This window comes from Scardinius erythrophthalmus (assembly GCF_964197995.2).
Source record: "Scardinius erythrophthalmus genome assembly, chromosome: 15".
Classification (NCBI taxonomy): Eukaryota; Metazoa; Chordata; class Actinopteri; order Cypriniformes; family Leuciscidae; genus Scardinius; species Scardinius erythrophthalmus.
Window position 1 is genome coordinate 34317580 of NC_138235.1, and position 20948 is coordinate 34338527.

Genomic DNA, 20948 nt, shown 5'->3' on the forward strand with positions numbered 1-20948 from the left:
TTTCTAATTATTATCAATGTTGAAAACAGCTGTGCTGCTTCATATTTTTGTGGAAACTATGATATGAACTATGAAAAAAAAATCAAGATTCATTGATGAGCAGAAAGTTAAAAAGAACAGTATTATTTTAATGCACAAAAGTATTAATTAGTTTTAAAAAAACATACTAATATAATATATATTCAAAATATAATCTAATTAAATTATATTGGAGCTGTAGCTAAACTAACTCAAATAAAACCGTAATAGCCACAAATTACGTTTAATTAAATTTTGATGCATAATATATTGTAAAGGTTTCCAATCTTCCAACCTGCATTAATTAAACATGAAAATCCCACTATAACGCTAGCAATAACACTAGATGGTCCCGAAAAACTAAATTTGTACAAAAAAAAGAAAGAAAAGTGAATAAATAAAACCGTCATGGAACAAAAACTAAACTGAAAGAACAAAACAAACAAAACTCAAGATAAAAAACTATATAACCCTGCATTGAAGGACAAACCATATTTAGAGACCGGAATATCGTAAAGAGCATCTCACTAAAAAAACACCATTGTTGTGCAGTTTTTGCATGGGCAAGCGCCACTGTCATTGTCTTCATATTGTATATAAATCTATTTATATTCTGTGGATACTCTGGAGGGCGGCACTGAGCCCGGCGGTGTTATAATATATGTGTTGTCCTCAGATCGCCTCTGGAATGGCGTACGTGGAAAGAATGAACTATGTGCACAGGGACCTCAGGGCTGCCAACATCCTGGTGGGTGATAACCTGGTGTGTAAAGTCGCTGACTTCGGCCTCGCTCGACTAATCGAGGACAACGAATACACGGCCAGACAGGGTGAGGAGGAACACAACGACTCTTTTTGCCGCATGTGGTCGTTTTCCATTTTCTTCACGTCTTCAGTTTTCCCGAGGCCATAAAGTCATTGTCTCATTTTCTAGAGTTAATACTGTAGCCTTTTATACAGTTCGACCTTAATTGAATGAGTGTAATCATGGTGACAGGCCTCTCTTAAATCATTATTGCAACAGGAGCAAAGTTTCCCATCAAGTGGACTGCGCCAGAGGCGGCTCTGTACGGGCGCTTCACCATTAAATCTGACGTGTGGTCGTTTGGCGTCTTACTGACGGAGCTGACGACCAAAGGCAGGGTGCCTTATCCAGGTACTGCCGCTCTCCATGTTTCCAGTCATTCCAGTATTGCTCAAAGAGAGTCACTGGTTCACTAGATTCAAATGTACCTTTTTTTACTTATAAATTACTTATAGATTATATATTTTTTCAAAATGGAATAAATGTTTTAAAGTATTGGGTCCGATACAGGGTTTCATCATGGATGGATGGATGGATGGATGGATGGATGGATGGATGGATGGATGGATGGATGGATGGATGGATGGATGGATGGATGGATGGATGGATGGATGGATGGATGGATAGATAGATAGATAGATAGATAGATAGATAGATAGATAGATAGATAGATAGATAGATAGATAGATAGATAGATAGATAGATAGATAGATAGATAGATAGATAGATAGATAAACTTTTTGGGGTTAAAAATGATCCAAAATAAATGACAACTGGAGATTCACCCGTTGTAAAACGCAAAAGATTTGGCGAAAGAGTTGCGACAAAGAGGAAAAAATACTGTATGGACTACAGCTTTAAGTTAGGGCTTAAACTTTCATGACGATGAAACAGTAAAGGCCCATCAACTGTCTCAAGCATCATTCATTAAAAACATCAAACTTTTTATGCGTTTTGGCCATTCGCTTACACGACAACAGCGTTTTGAGTGCCTGAAAACGCAAAGTTTAGAAAACGGCTTTCAAAGACCATTTTTGAAAACGGTCTTCGTGTAAACAACAAAAACGTGAATCTCTGAAGACGATGACGTCATGCACATGCATATTACGTGTTCAATATATAGTGTTTCATCGCCATCTAATGGTCTGGCAGCAGAATACAGGGTTTCCGTGGATCGTTTTGTACGTAGAAAACTCAAAGGAAAAACTTTTTAAAAAGTTTTAAGTATATCGTTGTCGTGTAACCAATGGTCTCTAAGATCAATATAGGCTCACAATGCTTTTGGGAAACGCAGCGCAGCAGAGTTTAGCTCCAACCCCAATAAAACTGAACCAGCTAATTAAGCTCTTACTAGGCATACTAGAAACTTCCAGGCAGGTTTATTGAGGCAAAGTGTGAGCCAAACATTGTAGGACAAGTGGCCTTCCAGGACCGAGTTTGGACACACATTAAATGCCATATTTTAAGAGCCCCTTTCCGTGGACTTGACATAATTTCCGGTTGTTCCCCCCTGATGTCGACCCACATCCTTTGCCTGGTTAAAAAGCCACATTCTGACACCTGACCCACATCCACCCTGTTTCACATCTGTCTTCTGCTCAGGTATGGTGAACCGGGAGGTGCTGGACCAGGTGGAGCGCGGGTACAGGATGCCCTGTCCCGCCGAGTGCCCGGACTCCCTTCACGAGCTCATGCTGACCTGCTGGCGCAAGGAGCCCGAAGAGAGGCCGACCTTCGAGTACCTCCAGAGCTTCCTGGAAGACTACTTCACCTCCACTGAACCACAGTACCAGCCCGGCGAGAACCTCTAGAGAGACCCACCAGCCAAGTGTGCAAGCAGTGAAAGATATCATTTCCCCAACCAGGAAACCAATGCGGTTTATGCCTCGGGTAATCTGTGGCATAACCCAAACAATATTGATCCACATGGGATGACAACTGAGCATCCAGCTGTCTAATTCATCCTGTTTAAAGCAACTTATTGGGTTTTCAAATGGTCTCCGTGTCACAGCATCGCCCTCTGTAATTATCATCGCATGTTTTCCACTGCTTTCATCGCAGATGATCTAAAAACAGGAAGTCGAGATGCATCTTTTCTGCATCAGTTCACTTCTTTAGCCGTTCAGTTGTGCTGATCATTATGTCCAGCCTTTTTATTTCCGAAGCTGTGCGGATTGATCTGTTTTTCTTGACCTCGATGTACCACCGTCTTTCTCCTAAAGCTTTTAGCGGATGCTCCAGATCTGTCATTCATCCTCCTCCTCCTCCCACAATCCCTCATTTCTCTCCTCTCCCATCCCCCTTCAAACCCCCCAAAGCATCAAGCTCCATCAGTGTTCTTCATGAACCTTGCGACCCTGTCCACAAGCTCGGATGGACGAGATGTGATTGTCCAGTAGGGGGCGTCTGACATCTGTGATCGCAGCTGTTTTACCGCCCTCCTCTGATGAACGGATGTTACGGTTAATGTCTTCCAATAGATATCCAGGGTCTGTATCTGAACGTGGTATTTTATGCCTTTTACTGCTAGAAAATAGCTTTTTGTCCCACTTTGCTTGTTTATTTCTTTTGTATCAACCTGGATCAACTGGAATAAGAATGTGATTGGTTGAACACTAGTCACATGACAGATTGGGCGAAGGGAAAAAAAACATTCGGACTGAAATAATTGAAACGAAACATTCTTCCTTTTGATATGAACTCGTACATAATTGGAGAGTCGTACAGAATGTTGATTTCATTCGATACAGTTATTCTGCTCTTCTAGTATTCAAAACTACTACTGATATATATATATAGCATTGTTTTTGTTTAAAGAAGAGATGACTGTATAGTCCAACTTTGTGTGCCAATACAAAGGAAAAAAATGAATTTTGTACTGTTTTATTATGTATAAAATGTATTTTTATTAATGTCATTTTTTTTTTTGTATCAGAGGATGAGCAGGCTTTGTACCTATAGAATTTAAAGGGATAGTTTACTGAAAAATAACCATCATGTCTTTCCAAACACAACTGAGACGTTTAGCTGAATGTTCATGCTGCTCTTTTCCATATACGATACTTTTACTTTTATTGCATGGGGAAAATGTCCGCTAAACGTCTCTTTTTGTATCCTGTGGCAAAAATAACAGCATAAAGGTTTGGAAAGACTCGACAATGAGTGAATTATGACATTTTATGTGAGCTATTCCTTTTAAAACTCATGAATATTGTTCAAGAGATGTCTCCTCACAGCTTTTTAAATGCTTGAATTTCAAACATTTGATCTTTTTCAGTTGTTTTAGCTTTTTTGAGACAAATTCTGACGCACACACATAAAGTTGCCAATATGTTATATGCAAAAATAGCCATTGTTATATTTTGAGATGAGAAGAGGGAGCTCGATTCTGTCTCTACTACTTTACCATCATAAGATCCACAGAAAGCCATGAACCTTGACTGTGAGGTGTTGTTACACATTAGAAACCGATCTTAGGTCAGTTACTGTGATGGTTTGAGATACCCGAATAAATATTATAATCACTGCTGAGACCATGTAGAACTAAATAGATTTGAATTGTAGGGTTGTTGTACTGATATGATGATGGTTGCATTGAGCATAAGGGTTTGGAACTGTGAATAGTGGGTAACGTCGAGTTGTTTAGGATGGCATGCAGCTGTAATGGCGGTACTTTAGCTGGTAGATGAGTGACGCCTGTCGATATACTGTATATACTTTCGTATGGTTACTGTAAATATTCTTTTCATATTTATTCATTTATGATCAGCAGATCTTTGCTTGTTTCTCCCCTCAAGATAAACGCAAAGAACATTCTTGTTGCAACGCAAATCTGGTCTTTCTAAGATATGCAAATGAAATGTAATGCGATTGCTTTTTAATGCTGAATAGAGAAGCGGCCAATCACAAATCGGCAAGGCATCATGTTTTAGTTGCTGTGTATTTATTTAAAATCTCTCTTTTTTTCAGCCTTTTGCGTTACACTAAGTAAATCACCTTTAAGAATCATTTCTTTACGTGTGACTCGCAGCACACTGAAGTGCTGTGTTTTATTATGTCTTTTTAATTCTTTTACCTTGCAATAAATCTGCTGTTGATTCTGACAGGTAGTTACAAAGTTAAACTGCACTGTATGCGTCGCTCTGACTAAATGAGGATATTTGACAGGTTCATGGACAATGGCATGTTCTTGGTCCTGAGTGAAATGACGGCATATGTGTTGTAGAACTGGAAAATAAAACAATCAAAGAAAACTTAATCAGATCTACAAGTGACCAGAATATTAGTGCAACCCAATGTAACGCATTCAAACTATGCAGTTGTTTTCTATCTGTATTTTAACTGCAGTTGCTCACAATCAAATTCCAGGTACTTTCTCCCAGTGTACAATTCTGCAATGACCGGTTTTAAAGTAAGAAATTACACTGAAATGAGATTTGTACTTTAAAAAATTATGACATGGTGTTATCTTTTTTTTTTTAAGTGCAATAAACTGTGTTTCTAAAGCTTGGATTTAAGCTTGAGTTGTTTTTTTTTTTTTTTTTTTTTTTTTTTTTTCAACATTTGAGTGTTTCATTTCAACATTTTAAACATCACTGATTTTGTTTCCTTGACAAAAATAGCTCTGATTGTTAACTTTAGCCATTTCTTGTTATTGTTTTACAGCTGATGCTAAAAGGATATGCAGTAAAAATCTGCCCTCAAGCGATTGCTATGATGTTACTAAGCTGGGAACAATATGGAGTGATTCTTATTAACTCAAATTAACGATCATCTGTACAAAGAAATGAATCTGCAACATTTGTGTAAGCAGCACAGATCTTTAACTGCAGGGTGAATGCATACTGTACATGCTGCTGTGATATATATGCATTAGTATTATCCTTGAATTATGCATGCTGATAATTATTATTAACATTTCATGCCATGTATGCTTTAAAAAAAGTATAACTATAATAGGCCTATACAATTTCAAGTATGTCAAACACATTCATATAGAATACGAACTCTAATACTGAAGGAATGGCAATTGTAATGTTTAAAGCTAACAATATGATTTAATCAGAGAAGCTCAGTCTCTTAATTTAATTAAATATTCGATGTTTTGCCTACTGAAAGCCAGTTTCTTGTCCTTTAGCGACACCTACTGTTCTGTTAGCGGAAACGGCACTGTTTACATTCAGTTAAACCATAAACTGTAGGTGAAAATTATTATCCCAGTTATCTTGCTTATTTTTTGGACTTGAGTCAGATATTACGTCTAACAGGGTAAAATAAATAAATCCCACATTTTTATTCACCAATCACCATGAAATTATTGTGATAGGCTACTTTTGATATTTTACGAGCTTGGATAAACTTCTCTTTTTTTGAAGAAATAACTTGTTAGACTGTGAATAAAGCTTTGAGCAAACTGTGAAAGTAGGTGTGCTGTGCATGTGCTAGAAACCAAACCATGTGTTGCAATGCAAACACCTTCTGCAAAAAACACACCTCTTGTTTCTCTACGCTTTAACAGTGCCTGAGAATCATTTCGAAAGTGTTTTGGGGTCAAAAATATAGGCTTGATTTCAGAGAGTCACCAAAAAGTTGAAGATAAATACTTTTTAACCAAATTTGAAAAGTACTTTGCAATAACAACAAGTCTAAAACAAATAAATAATTATTTCCTCAAACTGTTGACAGAAGGCGTACATTTACATGGCGAAAATACATAGCCTACTATTATTAAATTTAGCAAGTTTATAATTTACAGGCGGGGAAGTAAAGGTTTAACAATCTCTGGTTTAAACCATGAATATTAATTAGGCTTACGTCATGTTGACTTAGTTAAAACCCCTTCAGGGCCAAAGCAGCGTCCAATCACACCCTAATTATTATTCAAAACTTAGGTAAACAGTTTTATCGGGTTTTTATTATTATTAGATAATATGAAAATAAATATACATTACAGCTAACAAATATTGAACACAATAAACACGAATGCAGTTAAGGAAATTTGATTTATGAATGTAAAAAAGAACGACAAAATTGCATTTATAAAATAAAATGTATTTAGATCAGTCACAGTATAAAAAAATAATTCACCAACTAACTAACTAACTAACTAACACATTGACAAGAAGATATTAACATATTTACACTTCGTTGACAATGTCTTTCAGCCAATCAAATGACCGAACGTCACGTCATGTAGTTAATATTCATGAGTTGAGGCGTCCTTCTTCCTAGTAGCAGCATTCGTAAATTCCCGGGCGAGTCACTGCAGGTGAGTCAGAGTTGGAGACAGAGATAAACAAGGAGGTACAATTTACAACTGGGGTTAAGAAACCAAAGCTGCCTTGGAAGGTACTGTGCTAATTCATCTAGTTTCACTTGGATCACAAAGATGTCTTGTCAGTCGATAACTTCTAAACTCGGCAAATATTAAACTTCAGTTCAGTCTGTGTTTTGACGGTTAAAAAGTCGTTACTGTGATGACATGGTTTCTGCAATGATGGATCTTGATCTTTACAGAAACTGTTTTCACAAACCGGAATCTTGAAAATAACGTTATATATAGCCTACATTATATGTGTAACGTTATACAGCATATCCTAGCCTAAAGTATACTGTAACTTATGTGTATACCATAGACTGGCTTACGTTACCTGTAGCCGTAGGTGCTGTATGTTGCCATCAAATATGCGTCACTTTTTCTAATATCTGTGTTTCTAAAATGTTTTTCTCAGGTCGTAGATTATTGAGCGCATGGTAGTACAATCTTACATGTCTAAAAAGTGGTAACGTTAACGTTGCATCAATGTTAGTCCAACATTTCTCGCCACATTTTCCTGGCATATCAGAATATCAGGTATCAGAATACCTTGTAAATAACATGGTATGTAAAGATGTTAATCATCATGGTAACAATATCAACGTAGTTACCATCTGGAAAAATCACTGTACCATGGTGACACCAACGTTTTTGGCTTCAAGGAACCTTGATAGTGCAATTCTTGTATATATTTTGGAGAATCATATTAATATTTACCACTGTAACTTACATTCAGTAGCATTACTACAGCATTTTTTACTAAGTGAGGGCTTTTTCTCCTTGTGTTTCACTTTATTCTCACTGCAAAGCTGTAGTATTACGTGCTACTAATATGATTGTTGTTCTGTTTAGTGTCTTTTTGGCAGTTTTGTCGGTCTCTATTGCAAACTGAGACTGTTTCCTGAGATAAAGCCTTTCGGGATGTTGCAGAAACTTTGTGTGTGTTGGGTAACTCAACTTTATTATGTAGCTGAAACCGATGACTGATCATCTTGTGAGTAAAGTGGAAAATTCTGTTTCACCTCATTATTACCCAACTTACAGTACGAAAACGGCCTTGAGTCCCAGAGCCTTTAATCTTTGCTCTGGAATATTGCTGTTTGTTAACAATGACTGTTATCAAGATTGCATTATAGTGCATTCTTTGTGTTGTGATTATGAATATATAGCTCATATCCGTGTGGTACGTGCTCGTCCCATGTGAATTTGAAACTGAAACCGCACCTTTTATAGTCATGAATGAATGAATGCCACAAAACCTGTCAAGAACATGTCCAGGTCATATTTCTCCCTGCATACGGTACCTGTCAAAAGTTTGGAAACATTACTATTTTTAATGTTTTTGTAGAAGTCTCTTCTGCTCATCAAGGCTGCAATTATTTGATCAAAAATACAGTAAACAGTAATATTGTGAAATATTATTTCAATTTAAAAGTAATGGTTTTCCATTTTAATATACTTAAAAATATAATTATTCCTGTGATCAAAGCATCATTACTCCAGTCTTCAGAGTCACATGATCCTTCAGAAATCATTCTAATATGCTGATTTGATACCATTAACATGCCATTGTTAAAGCTCCAATATGTAACAATTTTGTAATAAAATTTCCGAAAATAACTTGCACAGTGTGATATATTTCCTCCAGTTGTGTACTTGCAATATCTCAAAAGTCTCCAAAGATTTTTTATTTCAGAGAAATTCCGATTTTAAATAACTGTCCGTCCCGGAAAAGAAATGTCGCCTCTCAGTGATGCAATGTCCGCACTATCCTTTTTTCCCGGTGTGGTGGAATATCACATGGTCAAATGCGGAAGTGGTGGTTATAGCGTTATAGCCATAGACTGTATGGTTATAGCTGTTATGGATCACGATTACTCTTTGGCGAGTATTGAAGTGCCAACAAAATGAAAGCATCCATATTCGGATACACGCAGACTGTGTGACAAACGGAGGAATAAAACCCGGATAAATATCCGCCAGGCGTTTTCGAGATGGAGAGAGCTGCGCGACAATCTTGGACTTGACAGAGACTCTGCTCTCGCGAGTGTATTGATAGACAGATAAGCAAATAATTTTTTTTTTTTATTGTACAAGTAACGTAATAGTTACAGTAAAGATGATTTTAATAGATATGAATTAATGACAAATAGCTGTAAGTTGTAACGGGATAATATAGCATAACATTTCACGTTCCTTGCAGTTCATTAATTATGATGACATAAAATAATACGATCAGACATACAGGTAATACAAAAACGAATAAATTACCTCATCCGTGATCATGATTCATTTATTCCATTTAGATACATCGCTAGATGGTGAAAACGCATTAAAAACGACATCTCCCATCGTCACCTCCTTCATAGCGTCATCAAGCTTCGCCTTTGTTATCGTTGGAAACTGCGCCCTCTTGTGGTCAATTTTTTTTACATATTGGAGCTTTAAATGACTGAAATAAGGTCTGTGGTGAACACAAGCTAGTAAAGTCCACTTTTACAGCCTCATTATGCTTATAATTGTGCTCTTATAAACTATTCTAACTCAAGCGTTGTAGGAAAATGTTTTTTGATAAAAACTGAAAGAGTTGTCGGAAGATTAGTGATGGTGACGATGAATTCGTGGGACCGTGGTATAGGCCTAGGCCTAGTTCGTATATAGCCTACCTTTAGCTTTTTACTTCTGTTTTTAGTCGTTTTCACAGATCTGTGTGAACGGGGTTCAAGTTGTCATCTGTACGCGAAAAAACACAAAGGAAAATCCTTTCAGTTTTTAGTACTTCGTTCTGTAAACATTCCCTAATATGTCAGCACGTTTTATTAATTCATTCCCTCATATTACAAAATCATGTGCATGATATAATAATTAATTCCCTTGTTAGTCCCTTGTTTAGTCAAATTAGTTCAACGTGGTCACAATTGACTAATACAAGAAGAACAAATTAATAAACCGTGAGATTGAATTCTTAATTTGTGGCCGTGATATACTTTTTTTCGATGTCAATGATTGCACAAACACATTTTTTTTATATGTCCTGGCCAGTTACATTTATAAACTGCTTAGACTTTTTTCTTTGACACTTGTCAAAACTTTTATTTGTATTTTAGACTTATCTATATAACTGCTAGTTGTTCAGACTAGTTCTTAAGCATTACTGTGTTTATGCAACTGGGCCCAGGTCACATTTCATGCCAAAAAAAATCTAGAAGGAAATTAACCCTTTTTAAACACATTTACCCCAAAAATTGCAAATGTCACAATGCGACCGCACATTTTCACTGTTTACACATTTTACTGTTTACACATTTTAAAAAACCATGTATGTTATTCTTCTGACATTTGAAAATCAAAAATGAAAGAAAAATTGGCAGCTCATTCAGTCAAACTGACGGATGAGGATTATTTGTAGCGCAACCTGATCATTTGGAGTTGTTCAATCTTTTAAATGGAAGTTCCCCAAACTGCCTCCCTTAATTGAAACCACAGGACAATTGTAAATTCAATTTATTATTATTATTATTATTATTATATAGCTTGTACATGTTCTCGACAGGCTTTTTGAGATCCACCCACTAGATTAGAAGTGTTGAATTGATATACATATCAAAACGTCTAGTGGGTGGACGTTATGTGTACACATGTGACGCATGTGTCATAATGGCATACTGTACCTGAAAAGATGTGTTGAGTCTCACATCTGTTCAACATATCACAGGCCTTTATGTGCAAACAACAGCAAGCCCGACATGATGTCAGATGATTTGTGTAAACCCTTCCAGGCAGTAGCCCTAGCATTTGTTAAGCATTAATGTTAACAAGACGTGACTGTTCGTTTCCAGGAAGTGATCATGTGTGAGAGACTCTTCTCTGCGTTTCGTGCTGTGAGACCATAAAACATCCAGGAAGTGCTGCAACATTTGTTTGAAGCCTGTTTGAAGCAATCTGTTGGCACACAAGGGGCTGATTATGGGTTTTGAACACGGAGGCACCAAACCCCCTGAAGTCACGTGCTGTTTTTTTTTCTCACGCAGTAAAAGTACGAGACACAACCTTCAATCGAAATGTCATGTTACATGGCATCATTAGAGATAAGGTAAAACAGGGAAATCAGTCATTAAAACAGGATGTCACATGAATATAACATCATGCTTGTTCTCTCAATACTGAGTAAGTCTGTCCTCTTTATTATACAGTACCATAGGCCGCTTTGTTGCAAGCCTCTAAAGGAAGTAGGCTATTTGTACAGTAGCTCGGCACCCTGAGACTAGATCTGAGATGTTATAAGATTGGATCATTTTGCCTTATCCTTTTAATTTAAGTTTAAACGGTAACTCTCGCCAAAATTGAACCTAGGCTCCTTTTGTTAATCTACCTGAGTCAAACATTTGTGCAAAAGCATAATTAGAATGGAAACGCCACTTTTAAGATTGACCGTATTTTCGTTTTAGGTCAAAATGCCGAATGCTGAATTGCCATCTCCGAATGCAACGTAACATGAGGAGAGTAAAGATGGAAAGCTCCTTACCATGTAAATTCACAGATAATTTGTGTCTAAGTTATCATGCTTTTCATTGAAATTACAAGTTCATGACATTTCCTCATATGGATTCAGTTCATTGAGTCACACAAAACCTTTCTTTTTAGTAAACTTTGTGTACACAAACAATGTAGTCAATGCTCAAGTTCATGTGTAGAGCCTGTCGTGATACTTCGAAGTTCGAGCACAGTTTCATGTTGTGCCGAGCCTTCTTAGTGTTAAAAAAATAACTCCAAGCACTCCCATTCAAAAGGCAATTTGACTGAAAACAAAAATCTTAAAAGTGGCGTTTCCATTCTAATTATGCTTTTACACGAATGTTTGACTCGGGTAGATTAACAAAAAGAGCCTAGGTTAAATTTTGGCGAGAGTCACCCTTTAAACTGGGTTTAAATATTTAAAGCAGTAGCACATTGTAGAGTTTATGCTTCTAGAGATTCTGTGGTTCTAGATCAGTTATTTAAGATGGCAAATTTAAATAAAATGCTGTCACTTTTCAGATGTGATGAAATGAAAGTGACCTTTCTTGTTTAACTTGCCTGGTGTTTTGCACTCATCCTTCCACAAGTGAAGTATTCATTGTACATAATTGAAAGAATGTCAAAAATGATCGTAGGCCTCTTTTTGTGCCTTATAAGAACCTCCTTGTGATCTGGAGAGTTTTTAATAACACAGACGCTTTGCATTTATGAAACCCACAAGTCTAGAGATGCAGGTGACACTGAGTGTTGTCTTAAAATAGTCAGTGAGGAAATGTGGGTTGCTAAATCTATATTTGCACACATAGAAAGTCACATGAAACACTTAGCAATGTATTTCACCCTGTTTTTGTGTTCAGCCTGGAGCCCAGTGACTTGCAATGCAATATTGCTGGTGTGGTGACAAATCAGGTCTCTTTAGCCCCAGAACACACCAAACCGACGCCAAAGAACTAGCGCTGATGAAAGCCGACTGTTGTCGTCTCGCGTCGCCTGCGTCGGGGAAAAAGCTAGTCTTAAACACACCAAGAGAACTACAGCCGACTGTCAGCTACAATGCGCGTTCTGCGCCTGCGTGTAAATGAGACAACTGTCTATTTCTGCAGAAATGTTCATCTATATTCGTTATTCAAAGAGGGAAACCGACGCTGCAGGCTGCAGATACTCAAACCATAAACAAAGCAGTGCGTGCTCACCGTTTTGAATATCAATCCTGCTAAATAACACTTTCTTTATTCCACTCCACTCCGCTCATATTGATATTGAAATATTCGCCAAGGAACACTCATGTAAGATGACGTAACATTAGAACAGCCTTCTATCTGTACTGTTTTGACTTCTTTGCTCGCTGTTTTGCTATTATTCTCGTGCACTGACTCGTTCACTAAGCTGAACAGCCAATCAGACGGCCCGACGCCGATTCGGCCGGAGAAAAGCCGTCGAGGACCAATTTCAGCCGACGGTGCTTTAGGACCCCAAGCAATCCCATTGACTCAAATTACTTTTAATAGGTACTCTCTTTAGTGCCTGATTACAATTCCTACAAAATCATGTTATGATAAATGCTGTTTTAACTATGTTAAAATGACCATTAATATCTGAATTATAGTTAGTATGTACTAGCATAGATAGCCGATTAGCTTCATCGCTTGGTTTATACACGCATTTGCACTTAGCCTACATGTATTTAAAATAATCTTTAATGTAATTAATTACCTGTTAAAAATAAATAAGTGTTAAATGTCCAAATATTTCAGTTATAAAAAAATAATGTAATTATGTGCAGTTATTCACTTAATATGCACTTATTATTTAATAATTATTATTATTATTTAATAATAATTAATTAACAGTTTATCAAGTAAAAGAAATCACGTTCAATTTGTTATATTATGCACTATATAGTAAGCTATATATTATTTAATAGCTATGCTATAATATGCTAAAATTCAATTGTTTTTCTTTGTATTTAAAAGGCCTAATTTCAGTTAGGGGAAAAAAGTGTATTAATAAAAGCCTTTTGGCTTTTATTAATACACTGCATTAAACTGTTTATTCAAAGCAATGAAATAACTATTAAAAAAACTGCATAACGTTTAAACTAAAGTTTATAATCAAATATAATTTTGTAAATTGCGTAAACAATTATGAGCAAAACAGCATCCTGTAAGTCAAAGTGTCGACTCATGAGATGCAGTGAAATGGAAAGTTTCAAGATAGTCTCAAGTTTTTTTAAAGGTTGAACTTATTTTAACTTTACGTGTCTTTCTAAACACGCTGCTCTCTTGTGCAAGACTGAGTGCAATGGTCAAAGATGTCCTTCTAGCGCTTGTGTACATAGAAAACAATGGAAAAGCAGCACAGAAAATGCATTCTGTGTGATCAGCTTGGTTTCGGTTTTAACGTAACCAAGATCTTCTCTGCATTGAGCTTCTCTATTTCTGCAGTGTTTTGAATGAACAATTCAGCAGTGCTGCATCTAGTGGGTTAAACTGAATAGGCTAACAAAAACATTAAAACGCAACAACTCATCATCATCATCATCATCACATCTTGTGCGTGGCATGCCACTGATAAAGCTGATGGACACCTAATATTCGAATGCACTTGTTTTGCATTTGAATGTGGATTTTTATTTTTATTTCGACTAATATATGAAATTTCTCATTTTAATTTGACAGCCCTAAGTGCCAGTGTGTATTTGCTTAATTTGTTTGTTGTTAGTGTGACTTAGTCTGAAATTGTTTTGTGACATATTAGGTAACATATTAGGTCATTTGTAACAGCCATTACTGCTATCTCTGTACGTGAACTCTGGGTTAACAGAGATTAACTTTACAATACTTTGTTTCCTGTTGAAAGTTGTTGAACTTGATTCCATGAAACGCATTCAGAGTCAAACCATAAAATAGTCTTTTTTTTTTTATTGTATTGTTCAGGCTCTCATCCCTGGAATTGAATCTTTCCATTTTGTTGTGTATTTTGTTCATAATTGGGGTGTAAAAGTAAAAACATTATTTTAAATATATATAGTCAGTGACAGAGAGCAAGCATATATTCGTCTGAAATAATTCTGTATTTTCAGCTTCAGAATCATGAATACTTTTATTCTGGTGTCACTATTGTCCTGTGCATTGGGTTACCAGCACAAAGTCCATTCATTTACACCCCCAATGTAATACTAAATTTAGCATTTTAATCAACAGTGCATTTTTTTGTTAACTTTTTACCATATGTCTTAGAGTATCTCAATAATATTGTATCGTGAGTTCAGTTTTGTGATATGTATCGAAACATGGCATGAGGATATCGTTATACCCTTAGTTCATTATGTTTGTTATCTAGGGCTTTATACTTGAATACTTGAATGACATTTTATTTATAATGTAATAATAATATTTATAATGTTATATCACATTATAAATATTATTATTATTATTATTAGGCCTACATTATAAATACAATTTTATATATTACATATATATATATATATACATGATTAGTTTAAATTTCATAAACATCCAGAAACATAGTTGTGCCATGAACACTATACTATTTAAGCCTTTCTTTCTTTTGAATTTGTTTACAAAGTTTGACTTTGAAATTCATTCGTTTTCCATTAACTTATCTGTACTAGTTCCTCTTATCCTGCAATATATATACCAGAACAAGACTTTTATCATTTCTAAAGAAAAAAGGAGGCGCTACTTGCCCAAGCAGAACTGCTGTTGGGTTTTGTGTTGTTGCCAAGGTGTTGTGTGTGGTTGCTAAGGTGTTTTTAGGAGTTGTTAAGATGTAATATCTGAAAAAGCATAATTGGGGCACTCAATCAGAATAATGAAAATAAAACCCTATAAGTTTACATTGAAGTAGGGCCCTATCATATCTAGAAACCACAATATCATAGACATTTGAGAATGGGTTAATGTAAAAAGTCTAAGATCCAACATTCGCTTCATATCATGGAATGTCAAAGGGGCAAACCAACCTACTAAAATAAATAAGATTATCTCCCACCTTCAAGATTTGAAAGGAGATATAGTATTTATGCAGGAGACCCACTTACCTACAGGTCAGATTATGCGCTTAAAAAGGAGTAGGTTTAGTCAGGTATATCACTCCAAATTCAGTGCAAGAGCCAGGGGTGCTGCCATTTTGATCCAAAATAATATTCCATTTGAAGCAGATGATGTTATTACAGACTTAAATGGCCGGTTCGTTATTGTATCAGGGACACTCTGTAACACTAAAGTTGTCTTGGCCAGCATCTACGCACCAAATTGGGATGATGAACAATTTGTTTCAAAAATATTTACTTCTATTCCTAATATTGAAACACATCATATTATCATTGGGGGAGACTTTAACTTTGTGCAGGATGCCAATTTGGACAGATCGTCTCTTAGACCGCATTCCCTTACTAAGTCTGCCAAGCTACTAGCGTCCTTTGCAGAAGAGCTAGGCATGTCTGATCCATGGCGGTGTAAATACCCTGGAAAAAAATCCTTTTCCTTCTTCTCACATGTCCACCGCACCTACTCTCGAATAGATTTTTTTCTTATAGATAACAGACTGCTGTCGAATGTTCTATCATGCGATTACCATAGCATTGTGATCTCAGACCATGCTCCAACGTCACTAGACATTAACTTCCCTAATCACAACCGTTTTTTTAAACCATGGAGATTTGCTTATTTTTATACTCAAATTTGCTTGCCGACGACCCTCTGGTGGATTCTTTAAGATCAAGCATTGAACTATTTCTTGAAATAAATGACAATCCAGACGTTGCGAGGGGCACCCTGTGGGAGTCCCTCAAGGCATATTTAAGAGGCCAGATAATTTCTTACACAGCCCACCTCAGAAAAACTGCCATGTCTAGACAAAGTGAGCTAGCACAAAAAATTCTCGAAATTGACGATAGCTATGCAAATAACCCAGACCCCTCACTTTATAAGAAGCGTTTACAATATCAGACAGAATTCAACCTTTTAACGTCAAAAGATGCAGAAATGCAACTGCTTAAGTCGAGACAAAGAATTTTTGAGTCGGGGGACAAGGCTGGTAAACTCCTTGCCCAGCAAGCTAGAGCTGCAGCAGCATCCAGGTTCATTCCTAGTATTATATCTTCATCAGGCACCATTACCACGGACCCAAAACTTATTAACGAAACGTTTTCTAAATTTTACTCTGATCTATATGCCTCTGATCACCCTAACACCAGTCCAACAAGTGGTTTAAGTTCTATCGAGTTCCCTAAAGTAGATCAGGGACTAGTAGATAATTTAGCTAAGCCAATCTGTACAGCGGAGATCATGGGAGCGATAACTACATTGCAGAGTGGGAAATCACCCGGTCCAGACGGATTCACAGTAGAATTCTACAAGAAATTTGCCCCACTTCTCTCCAAAGTTCTAAGTGACATGTATAATGAAGCCCTATCACTTGGCAGACTTCCTCCAACCCTGACCAATGCCACAATTACTCTTCTCCTAAAAAAGGACAAAGATCCCTTACTTTGCAGTAGCTTCAGACCCATATCATTACTAAACGTAGATTACAAAATTCTTGCTAAGATCCTAGCCCTCCGCCTTCAGAAGGTGTTGTCAGGGATCATTTCAGCAGACCAAACAGGTTTTATGCTGGGGAGGCACTCATTTCATAACACCAGAAGACTCCTAAACATTCTGAACATGCCCAGCTCCAGCACTCCTGAGATATTGGTGTCGCTGGATGCTGAGAAAGCTTTTGATAGGGTAGAGTGGAGGTTTCTTTTTGAAATGATGGATAGATTTGGTTTGGGTTCAGGTTTCATATCATGGGTGAAATTGTTATATTCATCCCCAGTAGCATCTGTACAAACAAACAATGTGCTCTCACCATCTTTCCAGCTTCACCGTGGCACGAGACAAGGGTGCCCCCTGTCCCCTTTACTGTTTGCCATAGCCATCGAGCCTTTGGCTATCTGGCTAAGATCTGAAGAAAAATTTGAGGGCATTTCACGTCAAGGGACGGTACATAAGCTATCACTGTACGCGGATGACTTGCTCTTGTATGTATCCAACCCGTCTTCTTCTCTTCCTGTAATTTTAGAAATTTTAAAACAATTTGGCCAACTGTCAGGATATAAACTAAATTTTGGGAAGAGTGAGTCATTCGCAATCAACAATCTAGTAGGTAAATTGCCAAACCATGTAGCCCCTTTTAAGTGGGTGGATCAAGGCTTCAAATATTTGGGTATTTTCATCACCGGGTCCTTGGCAAGCACTTTTAATAGTAATTTCAACCCTTTGCTTAAAAAAGTCGAGGAAGACTTCAACAGATGGTCTACTCTGCCCCTCTCCTTAGCTGGCAGGGTCAACCTAATCAAAATGACCATCCTCCCAAAGTTTCTTTATCTATTCCAACATATCCCCGTACTCATCTCAAAGAATTTTTTTGCCAAAGTAGATAAATCAGTTTCTCATTTTCTTTGGGGTAACAAACCAGTGCGCATGCGGAAAAACATATTGCAGCTCCCTAAAAGGTCCGGGGGTCTGGCCCTCCCCAATTTTCTACATTATTACTGGGCTGCTAACATTCAAAAACTCCTATACTGGACAGTCGAAACCGCAGCCATTCAGCCAGCCTGGGTCCAAGTAGAACTTTCCTCCTCTAAAACCCCATTACAATCATGGTTATGCTCCCAACTCCCAATGTCAACTACTGACATTAGTGTTAACCCTGTAGTCACTCAATCGCTTAAAATATGGATGCAATTTAGAAAGCATTTTGGCTTGAAGCATCCCTCTATCCTTGCCCCTGTAACCCACAATCACAGTTTCAAACCTTCTATTATGGACCCTGCCTTTCAACTCTGGAGTGACAGAGGTATCACTAGTGCTGGGCGGTTTACCGGTTCATACCGAATACCGGTGTTTATTTTTGTTACGATATGAATTTTTAATATACCGCAATACCGGAGTATGTCGCTTTAATCGGAACGCGGCGCTGCGCGACATAGTCTCACCCCTCATTTACAACACACGTCTGCGGCGCATTACAGCTGCGACAAGGTTTTATTCCGTCCTCCACGCGGTGCGTCAAAATAGACTAGGCGCCTATATTTAGCGAAGCGGCGCGGAGAGCCGCTTCTGGGAAGCTTCGATCTGAAACACAAGCATTGACTAGAATGGGCACGAGACGTGTGGGGGTGAGAGTGTCTTTTTTTCTCGCGGCGCGCGTGTTTTTATACTGTATTAACGTATCTGAAGTGAACTGACGGTCTTTAGAAAAGTTTCTTTGTTATTACGATTGAATCTTTCTTTATCTTTCCTGATAAAGCAGTGTTTATGAGCGTTGCTGCTTTGTGTACAGCCGTTACTGGGGAAACCACTGTTTCTGCCGCTCCTAAAGCGCGTCCTGCTGGCACCTCTTTGTAAACAGCCTTGCAAACCTGTATTATTAATATTAGTGTGGATTTTTTCTATAATATTCACTCATGACAATAAAATAGGGCATTATAAGTAAATCTACTCCAGTATTTCCTCTCTCACTCAGTAGAAAATGTGGTTAACACCCATCATGCTTAAAAAAAAAAAAAAAAAAAAAAACGGTAAAAACCGTGAAACCGGTATAATTTAGAAAAAAACCGTGATGTTGATTTTTGGTCAAACCGCCCAGCACTATCACCGCTATCAAAGTCCTCTATGACAATGGTACCTTCATGTCTTTCGCCGACCTATCAACCAAATTTCAACTACCTGCTTCTCACCTTTTTCGCTTCTTTCAAATTAGGCATTTTGTGCAAAGAAATTACCCTGACTTCCCAAATCTACCACCAGAGACTTTGGTAGACACTCTTCTCCAAGTAAATCCCAATCAGAGAGGAGCTATTTCTCATATCTTTAAAGCCCTTGATTCCACTCTCTCTAATTTCCCCCAAAAAAACAGAGATCTATGGGAACAGGACTTGGGGTATATTGAGGAAGACCAATGGGACCAGATTCTAGAGTTAGTCCATAATTCTTCCATCTGTGCACGGCACGGACTGATTCAATGTAAACTAATACATAGGACTTACTACACCAACCACAGATTGTCTAGGTTCTACCCCAATGTTATGGATGTCTGTAATCGGTGCAACCAATCTCCTGCAGATTTCATTCACATGTTTTGGTCATGTTCAAAGCTAACAGAGTTTTGGTTTAAAATTTTCAACACTCTTCACAAAGCCTACCATTGTATATCAAACCCAAATCCTTTGTCTGCCCTTTTTGGTATTTCACAAGGCAGCACTCTAACAGCTAAAGCACAACATTCTTTGGCCTTCTGTACTCTGCTTGCTAGGCGATTGATCTTACTTAACTGGAAGCAAGCCTTACCTCCATCATATGACAGATGGATTAAGGAAGTTTTACATAACCTAAAACTTGAGAGGTTAAGGTTCTCCCTTAGAGGTTCCTTAAGGAGATTTGACAAAACTTGGAACCCCTTGCTTTCCATCATAGATTCTCTAAATATCATTCCTGATGAGTGAAATGTTTATGTCCTCCGGACACACAGCGTAACTAACCACAATGCTACTTCTTTTTTTTTTTCTTTTTTTTCCTTTTTTTTATTCATTTATTTATTTATTTATTTATTTATTTATTCTTTTTTTTTTTTTTTTTTTTCTTATATTTTCTTGTTTGTTGTCTAGGAGCGGGTGGCTTCAGGGTCTAGGACCCATGTAGGGGACAGGGATAGTGTAATGTTGAAGTATGGGGGGGAGAAACTGGAAAAAATGTGAGCAATGTTGCATATTTATAATGTACTGTTTCTCATCGTGTGCATTTTGTGCATTTTGTATTATGGTGCTCAATAAACATATTTGAAAAAAAAAAAAAGTCTAAGATCCAAGTTCACAAGTTATTGTTTCCCATAAGAAAGAACTAAGCTGAAACAAGTTGTCAGTAAGTCAAGTCTTCCTGCAGAAACCTCTGTAGGTTTGTTACAGATTTTCATGCCAGCATATAGTCTTTATTGGCCGCAAACAACGTTTACTTTGACCCTCAAACACTGTAGTTGCTGAGAACTGGAAGAGTTTGGTTCGTGTTGTTCATGTCAAGAAGACGCTTTTTTCTGCACTGCGACAGCAAATACATTTTCCATGCACTTCCTAAGAATGAGGACTCGTGCTTAAATTGATACATCAAAACCGACACCATTGTTACTGTTCGTATCGCTGTGTGTGTAAGTGCTGAGGAAGATCTGAAAGAGCTGAAATTCAGATATGGTAATGAGCGTTTCGTTTCTGACTCGAGCTGTAAGTGG

The 20948-nt window shown here is 37.3% G+C and overlaps 2 protein-coding genes across 5 annotated transcripts in view; both read left to right on the forward strand.

Moving 5' to 3' along the window:
- src (v-src avian sarcoma (Schmidt-Ruppin A-2) viral oncogene homolog) overlaps positions 1 to 5334 on the forward strand; it is a 52596-nt gene extending 47262 nt beyond the window's left edge. For both annotated transcript variants that reach the window (XM_081385882.1, XM_081385883.1), the window contains 3 exons: positions 695 to 848; positions 1043 to 1174; positions 2426 to 5334. In XM_081385882.1, the coding sequence (XP_081242008.1) occupies positions 695 to 848; positions 1043 to 1174; positions 2426 to 2634 (495 nt within the window). In that variant the 3' untranslated portion in view covers positions 2635 to 5334. The remainder of the gene's footprint in view (positions 1 to 694; positions 849 to 1042; positions 1175 to 2425) is intronic.
- A 1724-nt stretch (positions 5335 to 7058) lies between these two features.
- The window catches only part of mical1 (microtubule associated monooxygenase, calponin and LIM domain containing 1), a 45844-nt gene continuing 31954 nt past the window's right edge, over positions 7059 to 20948 (forward strand). For 2 of the 3 annotated variants that reach the window (XM_081386469.1, XM_081386470.1), the window contains exon 1: positions 7080 to 7171. The gene's annotated coding sequence lies outside the window, so the exon portion shown is untranslated. Of the gene's footprint in view, positions 7172 to 20948 lie in introns of all 3 variants that reach the window. The other variant, XM_081386468.1, reaches the window with a different exon arrangement.